At 37.2% G+C, this 25,913-nt stretch overlaps 1 protein-coding gene and 1 long non-coding RNA gene across 6 annotated transcripts in view; both read right to left on the bottom strand.

Moving 5' to 3' along the window:
• Positions 1–5,374: 5,374 nt before the first annotated feature.
• LOC144026756 (ubiquitin-protein ligase E3A-like) overlaps positions 5,375–25,913 on the bottom strand; it is a 117,535-nt gene continuing 96,996 nt past the window's right edge. For 3 of the 5 annotated variants that reach the window (XM_077533727.1, XM_077533728.1, XM_077533729.1), the window contains exons 8-11: positions 21,658–21,856; positions 7,694–7,824; positions 6,267–6,425; positions 5,375–6,185 (exon numbers count right to left, since the gene is read on the bottom strand). In XM_077533727.1, coding sequence (XP_077389853.1) covers positions 6,049–6,185; positions 6,267–6,425; positions 7,694–7,824; positions 21,658–21,856 — 626 coding nt within the window. In that variant the 3' untranslated portion in view covers positions 5,375–6,048. Of the gene's footprint in view, positions 6,186–6,266; positions 6,426–7,693; positions 7,825–14,695; positions 15,315–18,070; positions 18,477–21,657; positions 21,857–25,913 lie in introns of those variants that run through there. The other 2 variants (XM_077533730.1, XM_077533731.1) reach the window with 2 other exon arrangements.
• Positions 9,779–12,772, bottom strand: LOC144026768 (uncharacterized). Its single transcript, XR_013285292.1, has 3 exons — positions 12,476–12,772; positions 11,805–12,035; positions 9,779–11,533 (listed from the first exon to the last, which is right to left on the bottom strand). It is a non-coding gene; the product is annotated as an uncharacterized LOC144026768 (long non-coding RNA).

Raw genomic sequence — 25,913 nt, 5'->3', positions numbered from 1 at the left:
CGACCATGTGTAGTGAGGCTTTTTAAACGACCATGTATAGTAAGGCGTTTAATTAAAAAAAAAAAAAAAAAAAAAAAAATGAAACGACCATGTATAGTGAGGCTTTTTAAACGACCATGTATAGTAAGGCGTTTAATTAAAAAAAAAAATAAAATAAAAATGAAACGACCATGTATAGTGAGGCTTTTTAAACGACCATGTATAGTAAGGCGTTTAATTAAAAAAAAAAAAAAAAAAAAAAAATGAAACGACCATGTATAGTGAGGCTTTTTAAACGACCATGTATAGTAAGGCGTTTTATTTAAAAAAAAAAAAAAAGAAAACAAAAAAAAAGAAACGACCATGTATAGTGAGGCTTTTTAAACGACCATGGATAGTAAGGCGTTTTATTTAAAAAGAAAAAAAAAGAAAAAAAAAAGAAATGACCATGTATAGTGAGGCTTTTTTACCACCATGTATAGTAAGGCGTTTTATTTAAAAAAAAAAAAAAAAAGAAAACAAAAAAAAAGAAACGACCATGTATAGTGAGGCTTTTTAAACGACCATGTATAGTAAGGCGTTTTATTTAAAAAAAAAAAAAAAGAAAAAAAAAAGAAATGACCATGTATAGTGAGGCTTTTTTACCACCATGTATAGTAAGGCGTTTTATTTAAAAAAAAAAAAAAAAAGAAACGACCATGTATAGTGAGGCTTTTTAAACGACCATGTATAGTAAGGCGTTTAATTTAAAAAAATAAAAAAATAAAAAAATGAAACGACCATGTATAGTGAGGCTTTTTAAACGACCATGTATAGTAAGGCGTTTTATAAAAAAAAAAAAAAAAAAAGAAAACAAAAAAAAAGAAACGACCATGTATAGTGAGGCTTTTTAAACGACCATGTATATTAAGGCGTTTTATTTAAAAAAAAAAAAAAAAAGAAACGACCATGTATAGTGAGGCTTTTTTACCACCATGTATAGTAAGGCGTTTTATTTAAAAAAAAAAAAAAAAAAAAAAAAAAAGAAAACAAAAAAAAAGAAACGACCATGTATAGTGAGGCTTTTTAAACGACCATGTATAATAAGGCGTTTTATTTAAAAAAAAAAAAAAAAAAAAAATGAAACGACCATGTATAGTGAGGCTTTTTAAACGACCATGTATAGTAAGGCGTTTTATTTAAAAAAAAAAAAAAAAGAAAAAAAAAAGAAACGACCATGTATAGTGAGGCTTTTTAAACGACCATGTATAGTAAGGCGTTTTATTTAAAAAAAAAAAAAAAAAGAAACGACCATGTATAGTGAGGCTTTTTAAACGACCATGTATAGTAAGGCGTTTTATTAAAAAAAAAAAAAAAAAAAAAATGAAACGACCATGTATAGTGAGGCTTTTTTACCACCATGTATAGTAAGGCGTTTTATTTAAAAAAAAAAAAAAAAAGAAACGACCATGTATAGTGAGGCTTTTTAAACGACCATGTATAGTAAGGCGTTTAATTTAAAAAAATAAAAAAATAAAAAAATGAAACGACCATGTATAGTGAGGCTTTTTAAACGACCATGTATAGTAAGGCGTTTTATTAAAAAAAAAAAAAAAAAAAGAAAACAAAAAAAAAGAAACGACCATGTATAGTGAGGCTTTTTAAACGACCATGTATAGTAAGGCGTTTTATAAAAAAAAAAAAAAAAAAGAAACGACCATGTATAGTAAGGCGTTTTATTTAAAAAAAAAAAAAAAAAAAAAAAAGAAACGACCATGTATGGTGAGGCTTTTTAAACGACCATGTACAGTAAGGCGTTTTATAAAAAAAAAAAAAGAAAAAAAAAAAAAGAAACGACCATGTATAGTAAGGCGTTTTATTTAAAAAAAAAAAAAAAAAAAAAAAAAAGAAATGACCATGTATAGTGAGGCTTTTTAAACGACCATGTATAGTAAGGCGTTTTATTTAAAAAAAAGAAACGACCATGTATAGTAAGGCGTTTTATTTAAAAAAAAAAAAAAAAAAAAAAAAAAGAAACGACCATGTATAGTAAGGCGTTTTATTTAAAAAAAAAAAAAAAAAGAAACGACCATGTATGGTGAGGCTTTTTAAACGACCATGTACAGTAAGGCGTTTTATAAAAAAAAAAAAAGAAAAAAAAAAAAAAGAAACGACCATGTATAGTAAGGCGTTTTATTAAAAAAAAAAAAGAAAAAAAAAAAAAAGAAATGACCATGTATAGTGAGGCTTTTTTACCACCATGTATAGTAAGGCGTTTTATTAAAAAAAAAAAAAAAAAGAAACGACCATGTATAGTGAGGCTTTTTAAACGACCATGTACAGTAAGGCGTTTTATAAAAAAAAAAAAAAAAAAAAAAAAGAAACGACCATGTATAGTAAGGCGTTTTATTTAAAAAAAACAAAAAAAAAAGAAAACAAAAAAAAAGAAACGACCATGTATAGTGAGGCTTTTTGAACGACCATGTATAGTAAGGCGTTTTATTTAAAAACAAAAAAAAAGAAAACAAAAAAAAAGAAACGACCATGTATAGTGAGGCTTTTTAAACGACCATGTATCGTAAGGGGTTTTATAAAAAAAATTAAAATAAAAACAAAAAAAATAAATAAATAAAAAGAAACGACCATGTATAGTGAGGCTTTTTAAACCACCATGTATAGTAAGGCGTTTTATTTAAAAAAAAAAAGAAAAAAAAAAAAAAAAGAAATGACCATGTATAGTGAGGCTTTTTTACCACCATGTATAGTAAGGCGTTTTATTAAAAAAAAAAAAAAAAAGAAACGACCATGTATAGTGAGGCTTTTTAAACGACCATGTATAGTAAGGCGTTTTATTAAAAAAAAAACAAAAAAATAAAAAAAAAAGAAAACAAAAAAAAAGAAACGACCATGTATAGTGAGGCTTTTTAAACGACCATGTATAATAAGGCGTTTTATAAAAAAAATAAAATAAAATAAAAATGAAACGACCATGTATAGTGAGGCTTTTTAAACGACCATGTATAGTAAGGCGTTTTATTTAAAAAAAAAAAACAAATAAAAAAAAACAAAAGAAACGACCATGTATAGTAAGGCGTTTTATTAAAAAAAAAAAAAAAAAAAGAAAACAAAAAAAAAGAAACGACCATGTATCGTAAGGCGTTTTATTTAAAAAAAAAACAAATAAAAAAAAACAAAAGAAACGACCATGTATAGTAAGGCGTTTTATTAAAAAAAAAAAAAAAAAAGAAAACAAAAAAAAAGAAACGACCATGTATAGTGAGGCTTTTTAAACGACCATGTACAGTAAGGCGTTTTATTTAAAAAAAAAAAAAAAGAAACGACCATGTATAGTGAGGCTTTTTAAACGACCATGTACAGTAAGGCGTTTTATAAAAAAAAAAAAAAAAAAAAAAAAGAAACGACCATGTATAGTAAGGCGTTTTATTTAAAAAAAACAAAAAAAAAGAAAACAAAAAAAAAGAAACGACCATGTATAGTGAGGCTTTTTAAACGACCATGTATAGTAAGGCGTTTTATTTAAAAAAAAAAAAAAAGAAACGACCATGTATAGTGAGGCTTTTTAAACGACCATGTACAGTAAGGCGTTTTATAAAAAAAAAAAAAAACAAAAAAAAAGAAACGACCATGTATAGTAAGGCATTTTATTTAAAAAAAACAAAAAAAAAGAAAACAAAAAAAAAGAAACGACCATGTATAGTGAGGCTTTTTGAACGACCATGTACAGTAAGGCGTTTTATTTAAAAACAAAAAAAAGAAAACAAAAAAAAAGAAACGACCATGTATAGTGAGGCTTTTTAAACGACCATGTATAGTAAGGCGTTTTATTAAAAAAAAAAAAACAAAAAAAAACTACCATGTATAGTAAGGCGTTTTATTTAAAAAGAAAAAGAAAAAAGAAAACAAATAAAAAGAAACGACCATGTATAGTGAGGCTTTTTTACCACCATGTATAGTAAGGCGTTTTATAAAAAAAAAAAAGAAAAAAAAAAGAAACGACCATGTATAGTGAGGCTTTTTAAACGACCATGTATACTAAGGCGTTTTATTTAAAAAAAACAAAAAAACAAAAAAAAAAACGACCATGTATAGTAAGGCCTTTTATTAAAAAAAAGAAACAACAGCCAAGGAAATATAGCTCAACAAAAAACAAGAAAACAAGAAGAATCGTCGGTCAATCAAAGTTGTTGTGAAAGTTTGAGGAAAACGAGAAGCAACTGAGATACGATGCAATACTTCCCTCCTGTGGAATACTGGAGTAACTACATTCAGATGCAGATGGATGTGGATGCGGGAATTAAAAGTAATACTCATTAAATAATAATAATAATAATAATAATAATAATAAAGGCAAACCAGCATTCTGTTCAGATTACATGAAGCGTACACATCAGAAGCAAAATAGTAAACATTCAGGCGCATTCTCACCTTTGTCCACTAGAGGGAAGCACGTGTCCATGTTGTATTTAAAAACAACCGAGAGCGCGATGTTTCATGCAGTTATTTATTATGTCTTGAATGGAGAAAATGGCAAACACTGAAATGTGTGTTGTAAACAATCTGTACATTGATAGGAAATATTAGAAGATGCCCGGTTTGCTTTGTATTACTGTAGCAGAGGGACAAACCCACTCCCACAAAATAAAAGTGAGGAATGCAAACAGGGCGGCACGGTAACCGAGTGGTTAGCACGTCCGCTTCTCAGTTCTGAGGTCTCCGGTTCGAGTCCAGGCTCGGACCTTCCTGGGTGGAGTTTGCATGTTCTCCCCGTGGGTCTTCTCCGGGTACTCCGGTCTCCTCCCACACTCCAAAGATTGCATGGCAGGTTAATTGGACGCTCCGAATTGTCCCTCGGTGTGCTTGTGAGTGTGGATGGTTGTTCGTCTCTGTGTGCCCTGCGATTGGTTGGCAACCAGTCCAGGGTGTCCCCCGCCTACTGCCCAGAGCCAGCTGAGATAGGCGCCAGCAACCCCCGCGACCCTTGTGAGGAATAAGCGGTCAAGAAGATGGATGGATGGATGGAATGCAAACATTGTTTCCCCATTATTTAAGCAACACGATACGTTTGTTTCTCAAAAACAACAGATACTAATACAAGACAATGCTTAAAAAAAAGAAAAAAAAAAAGAGAGGAAACGTTCACATTTTAAACACATCCATTTAAAAGAAATTCTATTGGCTCAATAAAAGTATAAAGGCTTTTGGAGAATTTAATGGCTTACCGTTATTATCCCTCATAATGTTTCTTTGGTACAGGCATAAAAAATATTGGGGGGGAAAAAAAAAGTAACGTAACATTAGATTATTAATCTAAATTGCATTTATTTAAAACAATTGTTTTCATGTATATTTTTCTAATACTCTCGCATGTGGGAAAGGAGAGCCACAGTCACTGATGCACTTTTCAGCCATTTATTGAACACAGGAAGAACAATTAAACACAAACAAGCACACACACACACACACACACACACACACACACACACGAGCTGCTGGCGGCCGCAGCTCACACTCACACGTCACCCAGCCAGGCTCCGCCTCTTAAAGGCACATGCATGTACAATGATACAATATGTACAGTATTTTCTATACAGTTTATGTTTACAATCTTTGCGTGTTCAAATATGCTTACAATGTGATAAAAGTGTGTGGGAGGCGTACAACTACATAAAAACATTTTTCATAATATCTCTATTGCAGATAAAAATTGAAAAAATTGTGGGTGGGAACGTCTGTTTTATGTTATAATGTAAATGTAATTAATGTCTTTCCCAAAAAATTGGGAGAACTACAACTAGTCGGTTCCTAGTCTTCATTCCATGCAATCGCCACATCCAATATGGCGGCCATGTCCACGTATGTCATTATGCATGTGATTTTATATTGTTGGGAAAGGCACCATGGTACTTTTGGGCGACAGAAAGCGAGTGACTACTGATGACTTGAACCAAAAATGATGAAAAATTTGACCTCCCAAATTCGCCCCCGAATATTTTAATAAAATCAAACTTTTGTTTACTAGTGGAAAGCTGCGCTTGTGCCACTGGAAATCATGTGATGTGCCATCAATATCTACGACTCGGTGTACACTGACGACATGTGGCCGAGGCCGCGCTCGAAGCTGCCCGTCTGGAAGAAGGCGCCCTCCTCTGGACTGGAGGAGAACTGGCACCCGGCGCCCCCTTGCAGCTCCTGGCTCAAGTTGAAGCCTGGAAAGACGCGCACAAACCCAAAAAGCATGATACAAGGCGGAATGATGGGGAAATCATTTTTTGCGATGGATGTCTCACCTGCCGAGCCCAGAGAGTTGCTGGTGGCCATGTGGAAGCCGTTGTGCTGATGATGGGAAGCGTAAACGTGAGACTCGCCGCCGCCACCGCCGCTCACCGTCTGCTCCATGCGGTACGAGTCAGAGAAGTGGAAGCAGCTCTGGAAGCTGCCTTGGAATTCTGGAAGGGCGAGAAAATAGAAGCCAGATTTCATATCCTGATTATGTGGATGTGAGATTTTTCTGTCCAATCAGATTTCAGCCTCCCCGGAGCCTCAAATAAGTTTTGAGAAAATCTATTCTCGACGCTATTGTAAGTCTAAACTTAGTCTTGGCCATTGTGTGTGTTGTCGTTGCGTGCGGACCACAAGAGTCACAATAACGGCAGGCGACCGAGCGTTCCTGGAACATGACTCGGCAGCAGCGTGACCGCAAAGTCCAGACGGGTTGGGGGGGGTTAAGACGACTTGAAACGCGACAGCTTGACCGCCTCTGATTCTCCGAGAACAGCGCAACACGCCGGCGACGGTTTGTTTTCTCGGCACATTCGGGATTCCGCCATTGTGGCTTTCCCACTGTCGGCTCTGAAAAATGCTGAGTCAGCTTTTTTTTTTTTTTTTTTTTTTATTTAGTGAAGACCTTTCAAACAAAATCAGATCAGCTTGTCAGGCATTCTCAAAGGCCACATTATTAGGTACACCTTTAAGATGTCACGAGAATGTTCGGATTGGATTTCATTGCCAAATTTAATATTTACTAATATAGACATTTATTAAATGTAACCATAATTTGTTTCAGGAATAATTTTGGGTCTTTTTTTTTTGTAATTTAATATTTAAAACACCTTTAAGATGTCACGAGAATGTTCGGGTTGGATTTCATTGCCAAATTTAATATTTACTAATATAGACATTTATTAAATGTAACCATAATTTGTTTCAGGAATAATTTTGGGTCTTTTTTTTTTGTAATTTAATATTTAAAACACCTTTAAGATGTCACGAGAATGTTCGGATTGGATTTCATTGCCAAATTTAATATTTACTAATATAGACATTTATTAAATGTAACCATAATTTGTTTCAGGAATAATTTTGGGTCTTTTTTGTTGTTGTAATTTAATATTTAAAATTATTTGATAAAAAAAATTACATATACGTATACACATATATATACACACACAAATATATTAGGGATATAACGATAATGGCAATATAATTATATCGTGATATTAAAACTGCCACAATATATCCTTTTTAATTTTAACTCAATTTTATGAATTATGAAATTACTGTATCAAAAGATGCAGCTATATTTATATTAGTTTCACATTTTTTCCCATTTTTATGTTAACAACAGTATGAAAATTGGTCATTTTATTGTACATTTAGAACAGATATAAAATTTGCGATATTATATATATATATTCTAAGTGTTGATTGTCCTTACCATTATTGGTTGTGTGATGTTGGTGATAGTGAGTGAAGGGCTTGTGCTGATGTTTCTCCAAAGCAGGAGGGGGCGGAGGAGGGGGGGTGCTTGCGCCCTTCATTCCCGGAGACAGGAGAGGACCTGACACCCTGGAGGACACACACACACAAATATATAAATGTTGTCTTCCTACATCAATTCATCATGTGAGGACTTGAAGTTGGTAAAAGGCGTCCCAAGCGGACGTCCACGCTGTGGAAAGTTTGGGGCTCCCCACAAACACATACCGTGCTTTAAAGTCAACAAACACCATAAGACAATGGTAACGACATTGAAACAGTCCTTGTCCAACTATATGTAAAACAAACAGAATTTCTGCCTAGCTTAATGCTAACAAACCATGCAAAATGCCATAGACTGGCTAACAAATGCCATAGACTGTTGTTGTGTTATAACTAACCCTTTCAGCGACAAATAGTTGAACAAAAACGAAGCGCAACACAAATAATGTAATAATATTGATGGCATATAGTCTTTATCCTCTGCAAAGAACAACTAACATTAGTGTATCCGTACGTCTGCACTATACATTGGGAAGGCTGGAGTAGATTAGGAGGATTTTCATTCATTTTATTGAGGAAAGGCGATTAGAGATACAAATGTTTTGAGTTAGGACCATGTTAGTGGAATGAATGACACTTGTATCTCAAGGAACCATTGCAAATTAATAACTGCAGGAACATTGTGCCTATTATTTACAAAGATCATTTTAATCAGCAATGGCTTTAAATTTAAATTTTTATTGATTTTGGATGCTAATTTAAAATATGTCTTTTTTTTTCCTGGCACATATCAGATTTTTTTATGTTTTAGATTTATTTTTAAAGTCTGACAAAAGTTGGGGCAAAATGGATTTTACCATCTGTTTTAATTTATAGCTATGACCTTTCAGAACTAAATCCACCTCATTCATAAATATTACTAAATATAGTTCTATTGTTATATTATTTTTATTATAGAAATCTGAAATGACCGCTGATTTGGAGTTAGCGCAAAAAATAAAAAAATAAAAAATCAAGTAAAAATTTGTAGTCCTCCTTCTGTGTTTCAAAAGAACTAAAACATGCAAGTAGGGGGCGTGGCCAGAATTGGCCATGACCTCCCCTTGCCACCGCGTAGCGCCGGCCCTGGCTGGAGCCTCTCATTTCTGCCCATTCTGATTCTGCACCCCCGAAGGAGTCACGGAATACGCACCAACCACCCGGACGGACCCCCTGTGCTGCATCCGGGTGAGCTTGTGCAGAAGCCTTCAAGCGCCGCATGACGACAACGAGCGAGTCTGCGCTGCGTCACCGCGAATGTTGTCATCGGAAAACCCGCCAAATGGTGTTTATGAAAGCACACGAGCTGGAATGCATTTAGCGCAAAGGGAATCTGAACGACATCATGCTTTTGCTTTCCGAGGCGGGAAAAGCGAGGAATGTAAAGTTTGTTTATTTTTGGTATTTTTATTTATGTAATATAAAAATTATAATCGGCCGATTATTGGCCTTCAAACATCAATCCAGAACAATCGGCCAATTGCGGATTATTAAATAATCCTCTATTTTCCCTTTAAACCACCGTTATCGAAGAAAGTACCCTGAATGCACCATTTTGCTTGTGTAGAGTAGCATTAGCAACTAGCAAGTGCGTAGCATGATATTCTTGTGACGCTCACAAGACAGAGGAACAGTGAACACTTATTATTGTAAGCAGAGAATCTCACTTACCCACTTTCAACTCGCAGAATGCAGCAAAGTCATTCTTCCTCATGTCATGTACAATCACGGTGTCCAATACAACAACCACTAGCATGCATTTCAAGCACCCTTTCAGTCCCCAGTGCCACAAAGCATGGTTGGAGCACCTCCAAGCTCCCAGCGAAGCTACATTCTGTTATCCCTAAGCGTCCTTTAAGCTGTTTAATGACGCCGAAGTTGGAGTTAACTGTAAAACTAAATACGCAACGTCAAGAATTACATCCACTGTATATTCAAATACAAAATATGCTTCTTTTTTTTTTTTTTTTAAACATCGCTAGCGTAACGCTAATAGGTCGCTTGCACATCGTAATGCATCATGGGAGTTTTTCCTTCGGGCGCCATATTGGGTGTCCGCCGGTTCACAAGGTACACGCGAGTTACACGGTAGAGCTTATCAACCTGATGTAATTTTCGCAGTATTTTCACGATTTACCGGAAGATCAAAAACAACGATACAGGCAGAAGGTGTCTCTGTGTGGCGGGATTGATCCTAATTACGTCCTGACCAAGGGTGATTTTTTTTTTTGACGGAGAAAGCTTGCTGGCCAAATGTGACATCTCTGGACATCTTTCCCTACCTCGTGTTGACAACATGCTCCATAACACGCCAACAAATCCCTGGAGGCTTACAATTATTTTGTAAGCGGGTGGATACAGAGTGTAAACTTTAACATCGCATCAGAAGAAACGGTTGCTGTTGCACGTAAGTAAACCACATGGTGTTGGTAATTCTGCACACAAAAATGTTGATTTGTTCTCAGGCTTCCTGTTATTGTGTTTACATGCACAGCTGGCTTTACCTGATGTGGTTTTTCTAATAATTTTATAACAGGCAAATATGGCAGAGCGTATAAGAATAAAAAGTAACTGCACAGCCTCCCCGTGGCTTAATTAAATTTAATGCTACCCTTTCACTAGTTACATGTTACTTAATCAACTTATTCTAAGTGGTTAAGGTTAACCACTATCAGAGGACGTATTTTTAGTTTCAGTTTCCAGTACAATAAAACGTGTTCATGGTAACTACTGAGCATACTGACAGCTTTTCTTATGATCTCACGGTTAAGGAGGCTGTCACAACACCCAATTTCTGTCTGGTGCCAGATGGCAACAATTCCCATCACTTGTCACGACAACACCAATAGTATTACCAGGTATGTATGGCTTTACTTTTTGTAGTTTCTTATTTAATTCTATGTTTCATATTTTCATTACAATGTTTGTAATATTTTCAGATTCAGGCACAGATGAGTTTAACTGGACGGACTTCTGCGACTTTGTGGTGTGGACAAAGTGTGATTGAGCGAGTCCACCCAGATCGCTCGTTTTGGCCAGTTGGAAAAGCCAGAGTTTTTTTTTCCCAAAATCCCCTCCTTACCTGAACTGCTCGGGAGAGCATTTACTAGATCAGCAGTGGACTTCCAGTGTTCCTGCTCAGCCGCTGTCACCTACCACCTGCTCATGTACTTCAAAGATGCGGAATAAAGTAGTTTTTTGTGCTGCAGCAGATTGTAAAATCAAATGATATCACTTGAAGTGTGCCAATCTAGACTGCCAAAAGGACAGTGGTTTTGTGACAAGTGTGAAACAAGGATTATTGGGAAAACTGTAACACAGTACTGGTACTTGTCTTACATTAAACAAATTTAAAAGAGAGCAACTTTTTCCTCTGTACATAGCATAATGAAAGTCATTGCGTACCCCATCAACATTACATCATACCGTCATCAGGATGGTAGGCACCTGTGCTAAAATAAACTACATTAATTAACAGTTAAATTACTACATCTAATCATTATTCACTTCATTTTTTGTGCTTTTAGAAATAGAGATTTATGCCATTACTTTAAGAGGGACCATATTGCACATTGAGTCAAATCCTGTCATTTGTATTATGTATAGCTTTGTAAACAAACCCAACAATATAATTTGTATAAACGCTGCCTTTATTAGCGCCAAACAAACAGTCGCATGTTGTCCTCCTCCAATGCTTTGATGCTCGCCTTCGTTTCCATCATGTCATTGGCAATCAAGTCGGTGTGGCATGAGATCCCTAAAGAAAAAAATAAATAAAAAATCACAAAAAAATACGGTACCAGTAATAGGTTTAATATAGTAAAGTAGTATAGTTTTTTTGTCAGTGTAAAAGAAATGTACACATTTTGTTGCATTTTTTAATGTATGAACATTGCTACAGGCAAATACTTATTTCTATAAACACTTCCAAATGTCTCTAAAATATAAGGTGCGTGTACACACACAAACAAACACATACATTCACTCATGCATACAATATATCATGTAATGAATTCTGAGTGGCATACCAGAGTCAATGATGTCAGCAGTACTTGAGGGTACAGGCTACTGGAGCCATCTGGCTGCATAACTGCAACAATCTCTGCCACTTCGAGTCGTCTTTTCTTTGCTTGTCTCTCCTGTGCACGTTCATATCTTGGCACCGACTGGGCTGAGACATAGATGTTGTAACTTGGGACCCAACTTTAATGTTGGAGCCCAGTCGGGATGATTGGACAGAAAAACGGGCGCAGGGCGACCTGTTAAAATAAACAAATATATAAACAAATAAAATATGGAAAGACTGGTTATTTTACCGCAGTAGGGTGGCCGTGAATAAGTTCTTTAGCATGATGTGTAGGCTACCGGGGATCTGTTTTCTTGCATCACCCCCGGGGGTCTGTTTTCTTGCATCAGCCCCTTCTGTCTCTTTTTTTTCCAAGTTTACATTTTGCCACCAAAAAACATGTTATCGGCATTAAAAGCCCAAGACTAATCAATCCAATTTCAGCAGTAAACACTTTGCACTGGCACTACTTGGGTGAAAATGTTCGATGTTAGCTTTCGGCTAACGTCCGCTAGCCAGCTTGTACTACCGAACTTGCTTGCTCATGAATCCAAAACATAAGCAACTTGCCCATATATGGGCGGTCGAAACGTTATTAATCCTCATGCATTAAATAAAGGTAAACAAGCTTACCGCTCACAAAGTGATCGCTGCACACACGAGCCCAAAGTAACGACTTCCCTCCGGAGTCCGCACTCCTCTGTCTCCAGGCCCTGGTTCCTAATTATTTTCGGAATTCGGAAAAAAGACCGACCATTTTCCCCCTTGGCTTTGTTCGAACAGCCAACGATGCAGCAACAATGTACCATTTTAAACGCAGAAAACAAACGTGATAGATACGTGTTAGACCGAATCGCTACGTAAATGGAGGCCACCCAGCATGGCGACTACGAGAAATCCGAGGCGGAAGTGACGACATGTGCAAGCGACCTATAGAAAGTTAACAAATGCTAACAGGAAGTAAGTCAGTAGTGTCGACTTCCGGGGTGTTTTTCCTTCAAATAACGAATATCCACACACAAAACTTGTGGGAACACACACCCACAGATGAGAGAACACTACGCAAAGGCACAAATTATTCCCAACGGGAGAGAAAACTAGTTATTTTAATAGAATTCAATCGCAACTATCTTCTGTGCTCTCTTGAAGTGGGTCGCCCAATGGATGCACGGCACCATACCGCCCCCAAGAGGCTAAAACGCACCGGAACAGTCACTATTTGTTTTACTATTTTTTCCACTTGCTATTATCTTAGTTGATTCTATTCTTATTTCACTTTCTTATTGTTTTTATTTTGTCAATGTCCTTTCAAGTTATATTATCTAATAAAGTTGGTATTTCAAGAGTTCAAAGACTTTCTTTTCTCAAAATTCAAAGATGTAAACAACCAATGATGTTTTATTTTTTTGTCTTAACACACATTTCCACATTACATGGCACGAAATACAATCCCCAAGGTCCCAGGTTAGCCCAGTAGGTCCCAAGACTTGGGAAAACACAAGATAAAAATACATAAAAGAAAATGTCAATGCTTTACAGCAGTAGTAAACAAGAATGGTTTTATTATTGACACATAAATATATATAAATATTCAAATTTAGCCGGTAAATGAAGGTAGCTTCGAAGGCCTAGCTTGCCATGACCGCCCGCCACTGGCGCTAGTTTACCACTGTAAGTGCCTTTAATCAAACGCAGCTGTCAAGTCAGCTCCTCGCTAAATATTCAACAGCTCCTTCGCGTGTGCGGATGAGGAATGCGGCACGCAAACTGCTGCTGCTGAAGAAGCACATGCTTGGCAGAGGCCACCACGACGGGGAGCGAGGATGTTTGTTGCCCAAGGGGGTCAAGGAGGGCCCCCGGAGGTGCCTGGGCCCTGTTCGGACCGCCGCTGTGACCCATGTGATGATGATGATGATGCTTCTCGGTATAGCTGGCAGATCGAGAAACATGAGGAACACGCGTAGTGTTGGCCAACATTTGATTTATTGTGCGTTTGGGTTTGCGGGTTTCATTTGGCTTCAAACTGATATAAAATGCATTTTTTATTGTCCATATTTCTGATGCTTCATAAACTTGTGTGGAACACTCGTGAAATGCACTCAACTTCGAGTTTGAGGTCATGTAAAAAGTAATGAGAGAAAGATGAACACTATTTTAGAATTTTTTTATTTTTTATTTTTTTTTTAATAATAGCCTATAGGAATAGCAAGTGATGCACTCACAACGATCCCACTTTTTCATATACGGCGCAATATCAAAAGGTGGGCAAAGTTTTGTGCATGTTTGATTTTTAAAACCAACACATGGTTCAGATCATTTGTATATGACATAAAAAGAAAACTTTGGAATATGTATGTAAAAATTCAAAATTTATGAAATAATTTTTCTTAATCATAAAAAATTCTTGTGAATTTTAAAATGTTAATTTAAATGCAATTAAATTAACAATTGGTTAAAATCTTACTTATATATGCAAAATGTACTTGTTTATACTAATATTGTATTTTTATTTATAACTCCATTAATGTATATATACTTTTATGTATTAGGTAATTAAAAAAAAAAAATATTTTTACTAACCAAGTTTAGTTAAAGTTTTCTTTTGTTTTTATTTTTATCAATGTATTTATTATATGAATTTAAATTAACATAGTTACAATTTATTGGCGAATTATCAAACAAAATAAAGAAGAGAAATGCATAATGTAAAATTATTTTTAGTGGTAATAAAATAATTAATGCTCATTGTTAAATGATTATTTTTAACGCAACCACATTTTATTCATTATTCAATTAATTATTCATGTAAAATGCATAAAAATATTAATAAAATGCATGTGCATTCTTTTATGATTTTTGGCCAATGTTTTGATAATTTATTACCCAATTATTTAATACATTAAAAACTGCCATATATGTACATAGGTAAAATTGACATAAAATAAATAAAATTGTTAAATTGTCATGTGTTGGTCCGTGGCGGGTTAGCACGGCTGAGGGTGGCGTCCCCAACACCCGCCCAAACGGCTTCCTTGTTCCCCCCCCACTTCAATTTGTTGGATGGTTTCATTTGATGAATTTTTTTCCTGGTAGCTCCGCGGTTGGCGGCCCAGCAACATTTGCTTTCATGATCCGAGGGCCACCCTTGTTCCGTGGACTCAATGGATAGCGCAGAAGCGCCTCGTCCATCTGCGTCTTCATCCTTTCTTCACCTGCCATTTCGCCGTCCCACTCGGGAGCAAAGGCTTCAAAATCGTTTTGCGATGTTCTCTCGTTGCTTGACCCATCAGGTCGCCGTGATGGATGACGGCGGGCTCGGCTGGCTCGGATCGCCGGGAACACTTCTGCTTCTGCTTAGTGGCGCTGGAGAGAATTCGTCCTGGCCAAAGCTGAACTCGAGCTATGCCAGACCTTCGGGCTCCCAAGGAAGAGAAAAGCCGACTTTACTTTGCAGCGGGAAATTCGGTTAGGCCTGCAAAAACATCCCTGCGATAAACAACGCTTGTAATCGGCGTCCATCCAAACAGGGATTTGACGAGAAAATGCTTCAAACAGACGATGAAAGCCATCATCTGTAACTGCTGTAACTTCACAACGACAATTTCAAAATAAAAAACTCGTTCACTGCCATCGACGGCTATACACGTCCAAAATAAATTTTAAATGGGCTGGCAATTAAAGAATGTAAGCAGCTATTTTATTGGTGGACTCTCATGTTGTGGCGGTACGATTGTTTGCACTTACATTAGTGTTTTTCAAACAAGAGCTTGGATTTCAAGATTTAAAAAAAAAAAAAGGTTAGGGTTGCAACTTGGGTTTGAAGTAGGGATTTAAGGCAGGTCTGGTGGTTCAAGCCTGGGTTAGAAATTCAATAGGATTTCAAAGTAGGGTTTTAAGACAGGGTTGACCTTTCAAATTAGGGTTTAAAAATACACAGTAGGGTTCCAGAATCGGGTTTCAAAAGATTAGGCTTCAAATTAGGCTTTCAGCCAAGGCCTAGAGTTTCAAATTAGGGTTTCGTGAGATAATTAGGGATACTAATTATGGATTAAAGCCAGATTTAAGGTTCAATAGTAGGGCTTCAACACAGGATTGGGGTTTCAAATTGAGCCTTCAAGCCAGGGTTAGCGTAACCAAATAGCATTTTAAAATATGGTTAGGTTTCAAATTAGACTTTGCGGCCAAGGGCGAGGGTTTCAAATTGGGGTTTCAAGACATAATTAGAGTTTAAAACCAGGTTTAGGATTTCATCGTAAAATTTCATGACAGGGTAAGGGGTTCAAATTGGGGTTTTAAATCTGGGTTAATGCTTCAAATTAGGGATTTAAGCTAGCGTTAGGCTTACAAAGTGGGGTTTCAAAACAAGCTTAGTTTTCAAATGAGGGTTTTTGGCTTGGAATTTGGGTTTCATATTGGGTTAAAGCCTGGGTTAGGGTTTTGAAGAACGGTTTCAAGACATGTATAGATTAAATTAGGCTATTTAAAACATGGTTAGTGTTTTAGGGTAGGGTTTCAAGATAGGGTTAGAGATTTGAAATTTGGGCTTCAAATTAAGAATGGCAGCTGGGTTTCGGGTTTCAAGACAGGGTTGTGGATTTTAATTAGGGTTTCAATACAGGAATAGGGTTTTAAGGTTTTAAGAATTTTGAAGCCAAGTTAGCATTTCAAATGAGTTTCAAGGCAGTGTTAGGGCTTCAAGGTCGGGTTTCAAACCTGGGTTATGGTTTTAAATTCGGGTTTCAAGTCAGCCGGGTTTAGTGTTTTTGAAGATTTGTTTTTTATTTCCATTCATTCCAATGGAAAAATCATTTTTAGGTAAGGTTATCCGACGCAAAAAGAGCATCGCAAAACGTGGCTTATGAGAAATATTTTGGGATTGGAGGAGGACAGACGGCCGCAAAGTTTCCCCTTCACAGTAGGAGCTCTTCATGTTGTGCCGTTTGCCACTCTAATTCAATGAGCCCGCCCGCGTCAATCACGGCGGGCGCTACCTAAACGCCCGGCGCTAATATTTGCACAGGGGCTCGAACATCAACACGCGCCAGCCACTCAAACGGCAACATTTAGCGGCCCAAAGACCTCCACCGCTCTCGGAGCCGTTTGCACCCGCATATTTGAATATTAGCGGCGGGCGGCAAAGCGACACCGAGTGCGGCGAGGGTAAATGGGCCGTTTGAGTCAGCGTCAACACTTTTTAAGCTATGAGGTCAGAGGCCGCCGCGACGCCGCTTGATCATTTTTTGTCCAAATGTTTCATGCTAAGTCGTTTGGGGAAAAAAACAAACCAAAAAAACAAAAAACAAGTGCGACGCTTGTGTTGATTTTGGCAGCCGACAGTAAACGCTCCGGCCGCCGTTGCACAAATGGCGCTGAAGCAACCATCATAGTGCGGGATACGGTATAAGAAAAGACACGATACAATTAATCCAGAGCGTTAGTATTCACAAACACGCCTGTAGACGTGGTCTGGTTTGTAAAAAAAAAGGCAACAAAAGCGAGTAAACTTGACAAAAATAACAAGTTTAGAGCCTAAAAGTTTCATTTACAGTGGAACCTTGGTTTTTAAATGCCCTACTTTTCATATGATTCGCCTTTCAAGTTCAGGTTTTAAGCCAGGGTGAAGGTTTGGAGACAGAATTCGGCATTAAGGTTTCAAATTGGGGTTTGAAAAAAAAAAAAAATCGGTAAGTTTTCAAAGTAGTTTCAAGGCAGGGTTTGAAGCCATGTTTAAAGTTTTGAATGTAGGCACTTGATGGTGTCCTGTATATTAGGGATGTAACGATAAGCGCAATATTGTGATATCGTGATTTTAAAACTGCCACAATATCGTCATTTTCACGTCACGATATTTAAATGCAACACATCTGTTAAAAAAAAAGTTAGGTTGATTTCCATTTGTGCAGTTCTAGCACCCTCTGGTGGCTACTTTTTCAGTGCAATTTAATTTTCATTAGGGATGTTTTGGCCCTTCTATGTTTAAAATCTACACTTGTCAGATGAAGGCGAACATAATATGCCTGTAAAAAAAAATCAAGATGTGGAGGAACGCAATATGCATTAAAAACATAACATAATAACATAATAATAATAAAACATAATAATAATAATAATAACAACAACATTAATGTTATGTACAAAAGCACAATATTTTGCTTTTTTTAATATGAGCTCTTTTTTTTACAATATTGTGACCTTTTTTAAATATCACCAACCTTCCCACAATATCGTATCGTGACATTTGGATATCGTTACATCCCTACTGTTTATAATAAATAAAATATCATAAAAGTCATTAACCACTATTCTGGAAAACTCCAATTTATGTAAGTGTTGCAACCTTTACAGAATAAAAACTGGTTGAAGGAGGTTTTTCATTATTTTTCCTTCTAACAAACCAAAGTCGATGTGGTGCCCCTAGAGGTGGTCGAGGGTAATACAGGAATTACGCCCCACTGCTGTTGTATGTAAATTACAGTTATTAGAGCATTAAAAATCAATGGACCAGAAGTTCACCAGAACTTTTCAATTGGTGCCGTGACCCGGATCCTGTGGGTTCCTGCGATTGAGATAAAAGGAGGCGTAGACGTTCACCAGAACTTTTCAATTGGTGCCGTGACCCGGATCCTGTGGGTTCCTGCGATTGAGATAAAAGGAGGCGTAGACGTTCACCAGAACTTTTCAGTCAGCCTTTCAAATTAGCGTTTCAAGCAAGAGTTCGAGTTTCAATTTAGGCTTTCAAGTCAAGATGAAGTTTTCAAATGAGAGTTTCAAGACGGGGAAATCACCTGGACTACGAGAAAATATTTTCTTCCCACATACATTTGATCAAAATCTATCCCTAACAATCACAATCTGATCTCTGAAAAGAAATGGCAATCAATCGGATTTTTCCGCCGAACGCACCTCCCCCGTGATGCGGAGATGGATGACGGAACGGTTCTGCTTGTTTGTTCTCGTACGCAGCAAATGAGGCAGAAATGACATGTTGGTACAAACTCGTTGCACAATCGGCGTTTTTGGCTGCGCGTCGCGAGCGCTTGCCGAGTCGCCGTCCTCAGGGGGGGAACTCTGGTCCTGATGTAAGTCTGTTTAGCAAAACGATAACCACCGCGCCCCACCTCCCACCTTCAACATGCTTTGACAGTTTGCTCTCATTAACGCACGGGCGACTTCCAGCAAGGAGAGGTTTGCTCATCGCTTCGAGGCGGTTGGGGGGGGGGGGGACATTCACAACGCCGCGTCGGGTGCCAGAACGAGAGCGAGTGATGTGTCACGGCGACCTCGCGGTGACCAGCACGGCCTTTCGTCCCCGCAGGGGGGACACGCCGAGCCGTTTCCAGGAAGGCTTTGTGTCAGCGGGGCCGAGAGGTTTATCCTTCAATCGCCCTGCGTTCCGCCGGGAATGACGATGAGAAATCGGTGGAAAACAGCGCGAGAGACAAAAGTTGTGACCTTCATAATATTATCAGTGTGATTCATATATTTGTCAAGTCCAAGGAGATTCGCTTGTACAACCTTGCTATAGTCAAGGGGTGCTCACCTTCTGCTCTGCTAAATAGGGCTCCATCAATTAATCATACACGCTATAATATTTGATTTAAAAAAATACAGTAATAACATAATTCAGTGTAAAAAAATAAACACACACACACAGAGTAAATATTTACACTTACATTTCATAATACTACCGGTAATCATAATATATGTGTAGTTGGATGTGGTCGAGTTTAACATGTCCACTCTGTCATGGTGGAATATCAATTTGAAATATGTTTGTTAAACACTAAACCGTCAACTTTCTAACTGTATAACGTCGCTAAGAGAATAGCCATTATGTGCTCAATAAACACTGGTCAAAAATGTCCACCCTGTCATTCTCCAACCTGGCTCTTCTTCAATGGCAGCTGAAACAGTAATTAGTTGCAGAGTAAATATTTACACTCATGTTTCATAATTTCAATCATATTATGTGTGTTGCTGGATGCTGTTGCGCTAACATGTCCACGCTGTCATAGTGAAACTTCAACTTGGTACTAAAAAAAATTCCACCAATTTAAAATAAACTTGTTAAACAGAAAACTGTCAACTCGTTAAGTGAAAATCCATCCTGTGCTCATTAAATGCTAACTTTTGTAAAAAATGTCCACCCTGTCATTGTCCAACCTGACTCTTCTTCAATGGTGGCTGAAACAGTGAATAGTCGAAGAGTAAATATTCACACTCATGTTTCATAATTTCAATCATATTATGTGTGTAGCTGGATGCTGTCAAGCATAACATGTCCACTCTGTCATAGACGTCAATTGGTGTAAAAAACAAAAAACAAAAAAAAAAACCCCCAAAACAAAACAGAAATTTAACTGTCCACTTGATAACTGTATAAAGTGAAGGTCCATCCATCATGTGCTCATTAAATGCTACCATTGGTCAAAAATGTCTACCCTGTCACTGTCCAACCTGGCTCTTTTCTTTAATGGTGGCTGAAACAGTAAATAGTTGCAGAGTAAATACAATATTTACTCTCATATTTTATAATTTCATTCATATTCCCTGTATGTGTGTAGCTGGATGCTTTCAAGCATAATTAATATGTCCACTGTATCATACTGAAATATCAATTGGTATAAAAAACATTTTTTGAAATTTAAAATAAACTTGTTAAACAGTAAACAGTCAACTTGTGAACTGAATCACGCGGATAAAGCATAAGTCCATCATGTTGCTTAATAAATGCTAACATTGGTCAAAAATGTCCACCCTGTCATTGTCCATCCGGCCTCTTCAATGGTGGCCGCATCCAACACATCAATTTTTCCAATGTAAAATATACGCTTTTGCTCAATAAAGGTTTGGAAACTCGGGTTCATGAACACATAATCTGCCATATTTTCATCGTTTTGCCACTGCGTCCCGATACTTTTGAAGGATACGGTCTTTTTTTTTTTTTAATGCTGTTTTGCAATCGCTCACATTCAATCAAGAGGTTTCATGTTCCCAGAGTGTTTCAGCTCACTCATCTCATGTGTATATAAAGTCGTCTTGCAGCCAGTATGGAGACGTTTTGTTAATGAGGAAATTTTGATTGCTAAAGTGAACGTTAGTGATGCCTGTCCACCCTCAACAGATGCCCAAAGTCAGCCATCAGGTACTGAAAACTCACAACAAGTTATATCAGTCTCCGGTGAAATTTTAGTATGAACCCCCACCCCCCCAAAAAAAAAAAAAAATGCTAACTCATTTGCTACCAAAAACGTATAAATACGTTCTAATTTAAATGTTTGAAGTGTCCCAAAGACGTATTTATATGTTTTTTTCTTAAATTAATTAATTAATTAATTAATTAATTTATTTATTTATTTATTGATTGATTAATTAATTTTTTTATGCTAGAGCATACAGAAGGCTTTGATGCAGCCTCTCAACTGAAAAGAACGGTTGCAGAAATGGTAGTTATTACACAAACGGCCAGCAGGTGGAAGCAGAGTATAAGAGATCAACCAGGGCCATGCTATATTCTAATGCTAATTGCTGCAAAACAGAAAAAGATAGAAATATACTTTTTTTCCCAGATGAAAGATACACTAATCTTTGTTTTGGTAGGTTTCGTGTTTTTATACCAATAGTACACACTATTCTGTGGGCCTTGGAAAATCCAGTAAAAAAAAAAATAAAAATCCATTGCTTCTATGAAAATGGCTGGGAGCGAATGATTTAAAAGCTCATTTGACCTTCTTTAAACTTTTGAACGTGTGAAATGACCTTTGGCCTTCCTGTGTCCTGCAGCAGCTCTGAATGATGCAACTTCCTGTACTCACCCGTCCCTGTTGTCGGCCATGGGCGACAGATGTCGCGGGCTGCTGAGGTCCGGGTCCAGGCAGTGCTGTCGCGAGGGCAGGTCAGCGGCGCCGGCGCTGGCGCTGGGGGCGGCGGCGGCGGGGGAGAGGATCTCGCTGGAGGCGCTGTGGTGGTGGTGGTGGTGGTGGTGGTGCGGGGTGCCGGTGCCGGCGTACAAGCCTTGAAAGACAAACAAAGCTAATTGGTCAAACGTGCCAAACGCACTCCAGCCTGCGTCCGTCTCGTCTTTCGGCGCATTCAAACGAGATCTGATGGCGAGCGGGCCTGTTTTGTTTTGACAGCTTCCATCCGATCACATGAAAAAGTTCGTTTTGTTCGGCGCAGTTTGTGCCGCCAAGGGGGACGCGAGTTCAGCTGCTTGTCGTTATTACTGCATAAAAAAAAATAAAATGTTACATGTGTTGAGGAAGTGGTTTTCGGGTTGCTTTTGTTTTTCTGTTGTTGAATAAATATTCATCCGCATAATGTCAATGGCCACATCATTAGCACGGCCGGAGTTTCGCAATCTTTATCGAGCCCACATTACATGAAAAGTTTCATCGTTCGAGTCATTTTTGAACATTTTTGGAACGCAATAAAAAACAAAACTGAGAAAATTTTAGCAAGCACGTTTGGATTTTTAACTTGTGTCATTTTTGTTTTGTGCTTACTTGAACAATACATTTCAAATCAAACATCTTAAGTCACATTTCATCATAAATTGAAATGGAAAATGCATCTAGATATGCCGTATTATATAAGGTGAAGGATTTTTTTTTAATCATGTATATTTTGTATTATTTTTTGTTTGTGCCTTATATGACATATTGTTTGGAAATATCGGGGAATGCATATCCAAGACATACAAGATCAATATTAATTCTACAAAAAACAGTGATAAGGATAACAGCAAAGTCAAATAGTAGAGAACCATCAAATGATCAAATAAGTTGTATTCATTCATTCATATTTTTGAAAAGTTACTTACTATGTGGGATCTCGAACGTGACTCACTCTTCCAGTCACAGCTTTGCGTTCACATGGCGAGCGCGAGACTTACGAGAAGCCGCCGTGAGTTTTACGCAGCCTAATTGGTGCGATCTTTAAAGCGGAGGAAGGACTCGTCACGGTTTTATTGGCCTTTACGCGCTCACGCTGCGGCGATTGGCTGCTAATTCTCGCCAGCGCTAGCTAACCAGTTCACGCGTCTGCTCACTGTATTTCTGGTGATAAAATTGAGGTAATCACGGTCACTATTTGTCGAGTTTGGCTGCTCTTGTAACAGATGTTAGGGAAAGAGACCCTAACTGTAAAGTGAATTCAGAGATTTCTTTCAAAATATATTATACGTGTTTGAAGGGAATAGCTGAAAGCTGGAAAACCTGAGCTTGATTATGGCGATAGAGTGTGAAATTGTCTTCCAACCTTGCAGGTTTTTTTTTTTTTTTTTAATTTTCAGTCGCCTCTCCACAAGATTAGCAATGTCTTAAATCTATTATTGCATGTAGTTGCCCGTAAAAAAAACCAAACAAACAAAAAAAACATAAAAAAGTCATTTGTAACTTGTTTTCTATTTTTACAGTAGATAAAAAAAAAAAAAAAAAAAAGTCTACACACCCCAGTTTAAGCGCCATTTTTTTTTTTGTACATATAAAATAAGATCAAGATATTTTTTTTCAAAACTTGACAAAAAATATATACAAGAAAAAAAAAACTGGTATGAATGAACTGGTTGCATAAGTGTGCACACCCTCTTATAATTGTTACGTGACTGGCCGGAACAAACCATTCATATTCAAACTCATGTAAAAAGGCCTATGATTAAATAAAGTTCAGACCTGGAGGAAAAAAAAAAAAAAAGGAAAAAAAAGAAAAAAAAAGTAGCTTTTCTAGTACCACCATACTGAACGATATTAAAAATAATGATATATTAATAACGTTAAAATACAGTCGCACAGTAGGTTGAAGTGTTTATCAAACACAAGACATATTGTTTATTCCTTAAATGTATATTTCTTATTAACTAGCCACTGTAACATGAAGCAAAGTTTGAAGTTTGGGGGGAAAAAAATCACTAAAACAATAATTTGATTTAATTGTATTATACATAAAAGTTAAATAAAAACTGTACATAAAATAAAAATAAAAAGTTTTTTAAATATTAAATGCAACTGCAAAGGCACTGATTATTTTGAATACCACTAGAGGGAGCTCACGGTAACACACTTAGAGAATCACTGTTCTAATCGTAGGTGTGTTTCTCTGATTAAGGCTGGCTGTTCTAGTAGGCTTTTCCTGACTTTATTTATTTATTTATTTATTTATTTATTTATGTAGCTTTTGTGCTAACACTGACTGCTATCTGGTCACATGGGGAAATGTGTTATAGTACATTTCAGCCTGTGCTTTTTTATTGTTACTTAATTGGAGCTGGATCAGCTCTTCTACTTTTTTTCTTTTTTTCCTACACAAGTACTGCAGTATTCATTCCACCTGCCAGCACACACCTTTGGTGCCCCCTCGGGCGATTTTAGCGCAACATCCAGGAAACGAGGGCAGGCTCTGGTGACCAGCCAAAACTCAAAACTCCTTTTGGACGCACAAAAGACACGTTGAGCGTACACACTTGTCAACGGCGTGGCGAGCTCCAGCAACAATACGAAGGAGCGGCGGGGATCCTGGACGGCGTACAGGCCCCAAAACAAGGACAGATGTGTCCAGAAAAGGCGGGGGAGGCCCACGGGGGCATCGCTCGTTGTCTTTAATATCTTCAAAAAGGCATTCGTCTTCGTCCTAATCCAAAGTGGTGTTGACGCCCGCTGATGGAAAAATGGACGGCCGCGTGACGACGAATAAACGTTTCCTTCGCTCGCGTGTTTGCCAAGAGCTCTTTGCATAACAAGACGCGTTCAAATGACGGAATGCAAACAAAAGGGGCCGGCTGCCTTGTCACGACGAATAAAGGCCCAAATGTACAGAGTAAAAATATAAATAACCGTGAATGAGCCCACACTTCTGAAACGCGTCATGCTCGCTTTTTGTCTTCATCGTTTCGTACGGGTGAAGCCGGAACGCTGCCATTTGCGTTTTGGCATCCAGAATTGAGTTTAGCGTCATACAAAAATATGTATTGACACTGAAAGAAGTACTGGCACTGAAAAAAAGATTATATTGAAAAATGAAATCCATACCAGGTGTCAAACTCAAGGCCCACAAGGTCAGATTAAACGTGGGACCTGAAAGCTAACCTTCATTAAAATGATGAGAATCAAATGCATGTAACGAAACTAAAATAAAAAAAAAATAAAAAATAAAAAAGATTTTTGGAAATGTATTTTTTTTTTAAGCCATTCACTCTCAGCCACTTTCACTGAAGCACCCCCCTTCACTCCCGGATATTTTACTGCATTTTGACTGATTTTGCAAGGCCCACAGAATATTGTGTTCTATTGCTATAAAAATATGGAATCTACCAAAAGAAAGACTAGAATCTCTTCCTTCATCAGGAAAAAAGCATATTTCTGTTTCCTTTTTGCAGCAATTAGCATTAAAATATAGCTAAGTTTCATCATTATTCACAAGTCTGTGTAGAATGGTGGGGAAACGACTTGTTTTCAAAATGGCCCTGGTTGATCTCTTATACTCTGCTGCCACCTGCTGGCCGTTTTTGTAATTACTACCATTGCTTCAACAGTTCTCTGCAGTTCAGAGGCTGCATCAAAGCCTTCTGTCTGCTCTAGCATAAAAAAAAGCCTCAAAAAACGTATAAATACGTCATTGGGACATTCAAAACATTTCAAATAGAACGTATTTATACGTTTTTGGGAGCAAATGAGTTAATGATTAAAAAAAAGAATTAAAATATAGAAAATATAAAATAGAATCCTTCATTTTCATCTTTGTCAACTAATTACTGTCCAGAAGTCAATTAAGTATGCGACCTTTTATAATCCTGCATTTGAGAAATACTGCAAACACAGTATAAAAACAAGTAAAACTAACACCAAAACTAACAAATGTAACTTATAAGGGACAAGAGTTGCAACTGCATTGCGTGATAGCCAAACAGTCTGTAAACAAACACAGTGCAGCTCAGCCTTCTTTTTCTTCTTCATGTACAGTACATTAGAGTGCATCCAAAAAGGTGAGCAATATTTGCAATATTTGTATTTCAATACATATCAATTATAGACCAGAATTAGGGTGTCAAAACAGGGTTTGAATTTAGAGTTTGGGT

Source organism: Festucalex cinctus, chromosome 10 (genome assembly GCF_051991245.1).
Source record: "Festucalex cinctus isolate MCC-2025b chromosome 10, RoL_Fcin_1.0, whole genome shotgun sequence".
Lineage (NCBI taxonomy): Eukaryota > Metazoa > Chordata > Actinopteri > Syngnathiformes > Syngnathidae > Festucalex > Festucalex cinctus.
The sequence above is the reverse complement of the archived record's forward strand: the minus strand, read 5'-3'. Positions and strand labels throughout refer to the sequence as shown.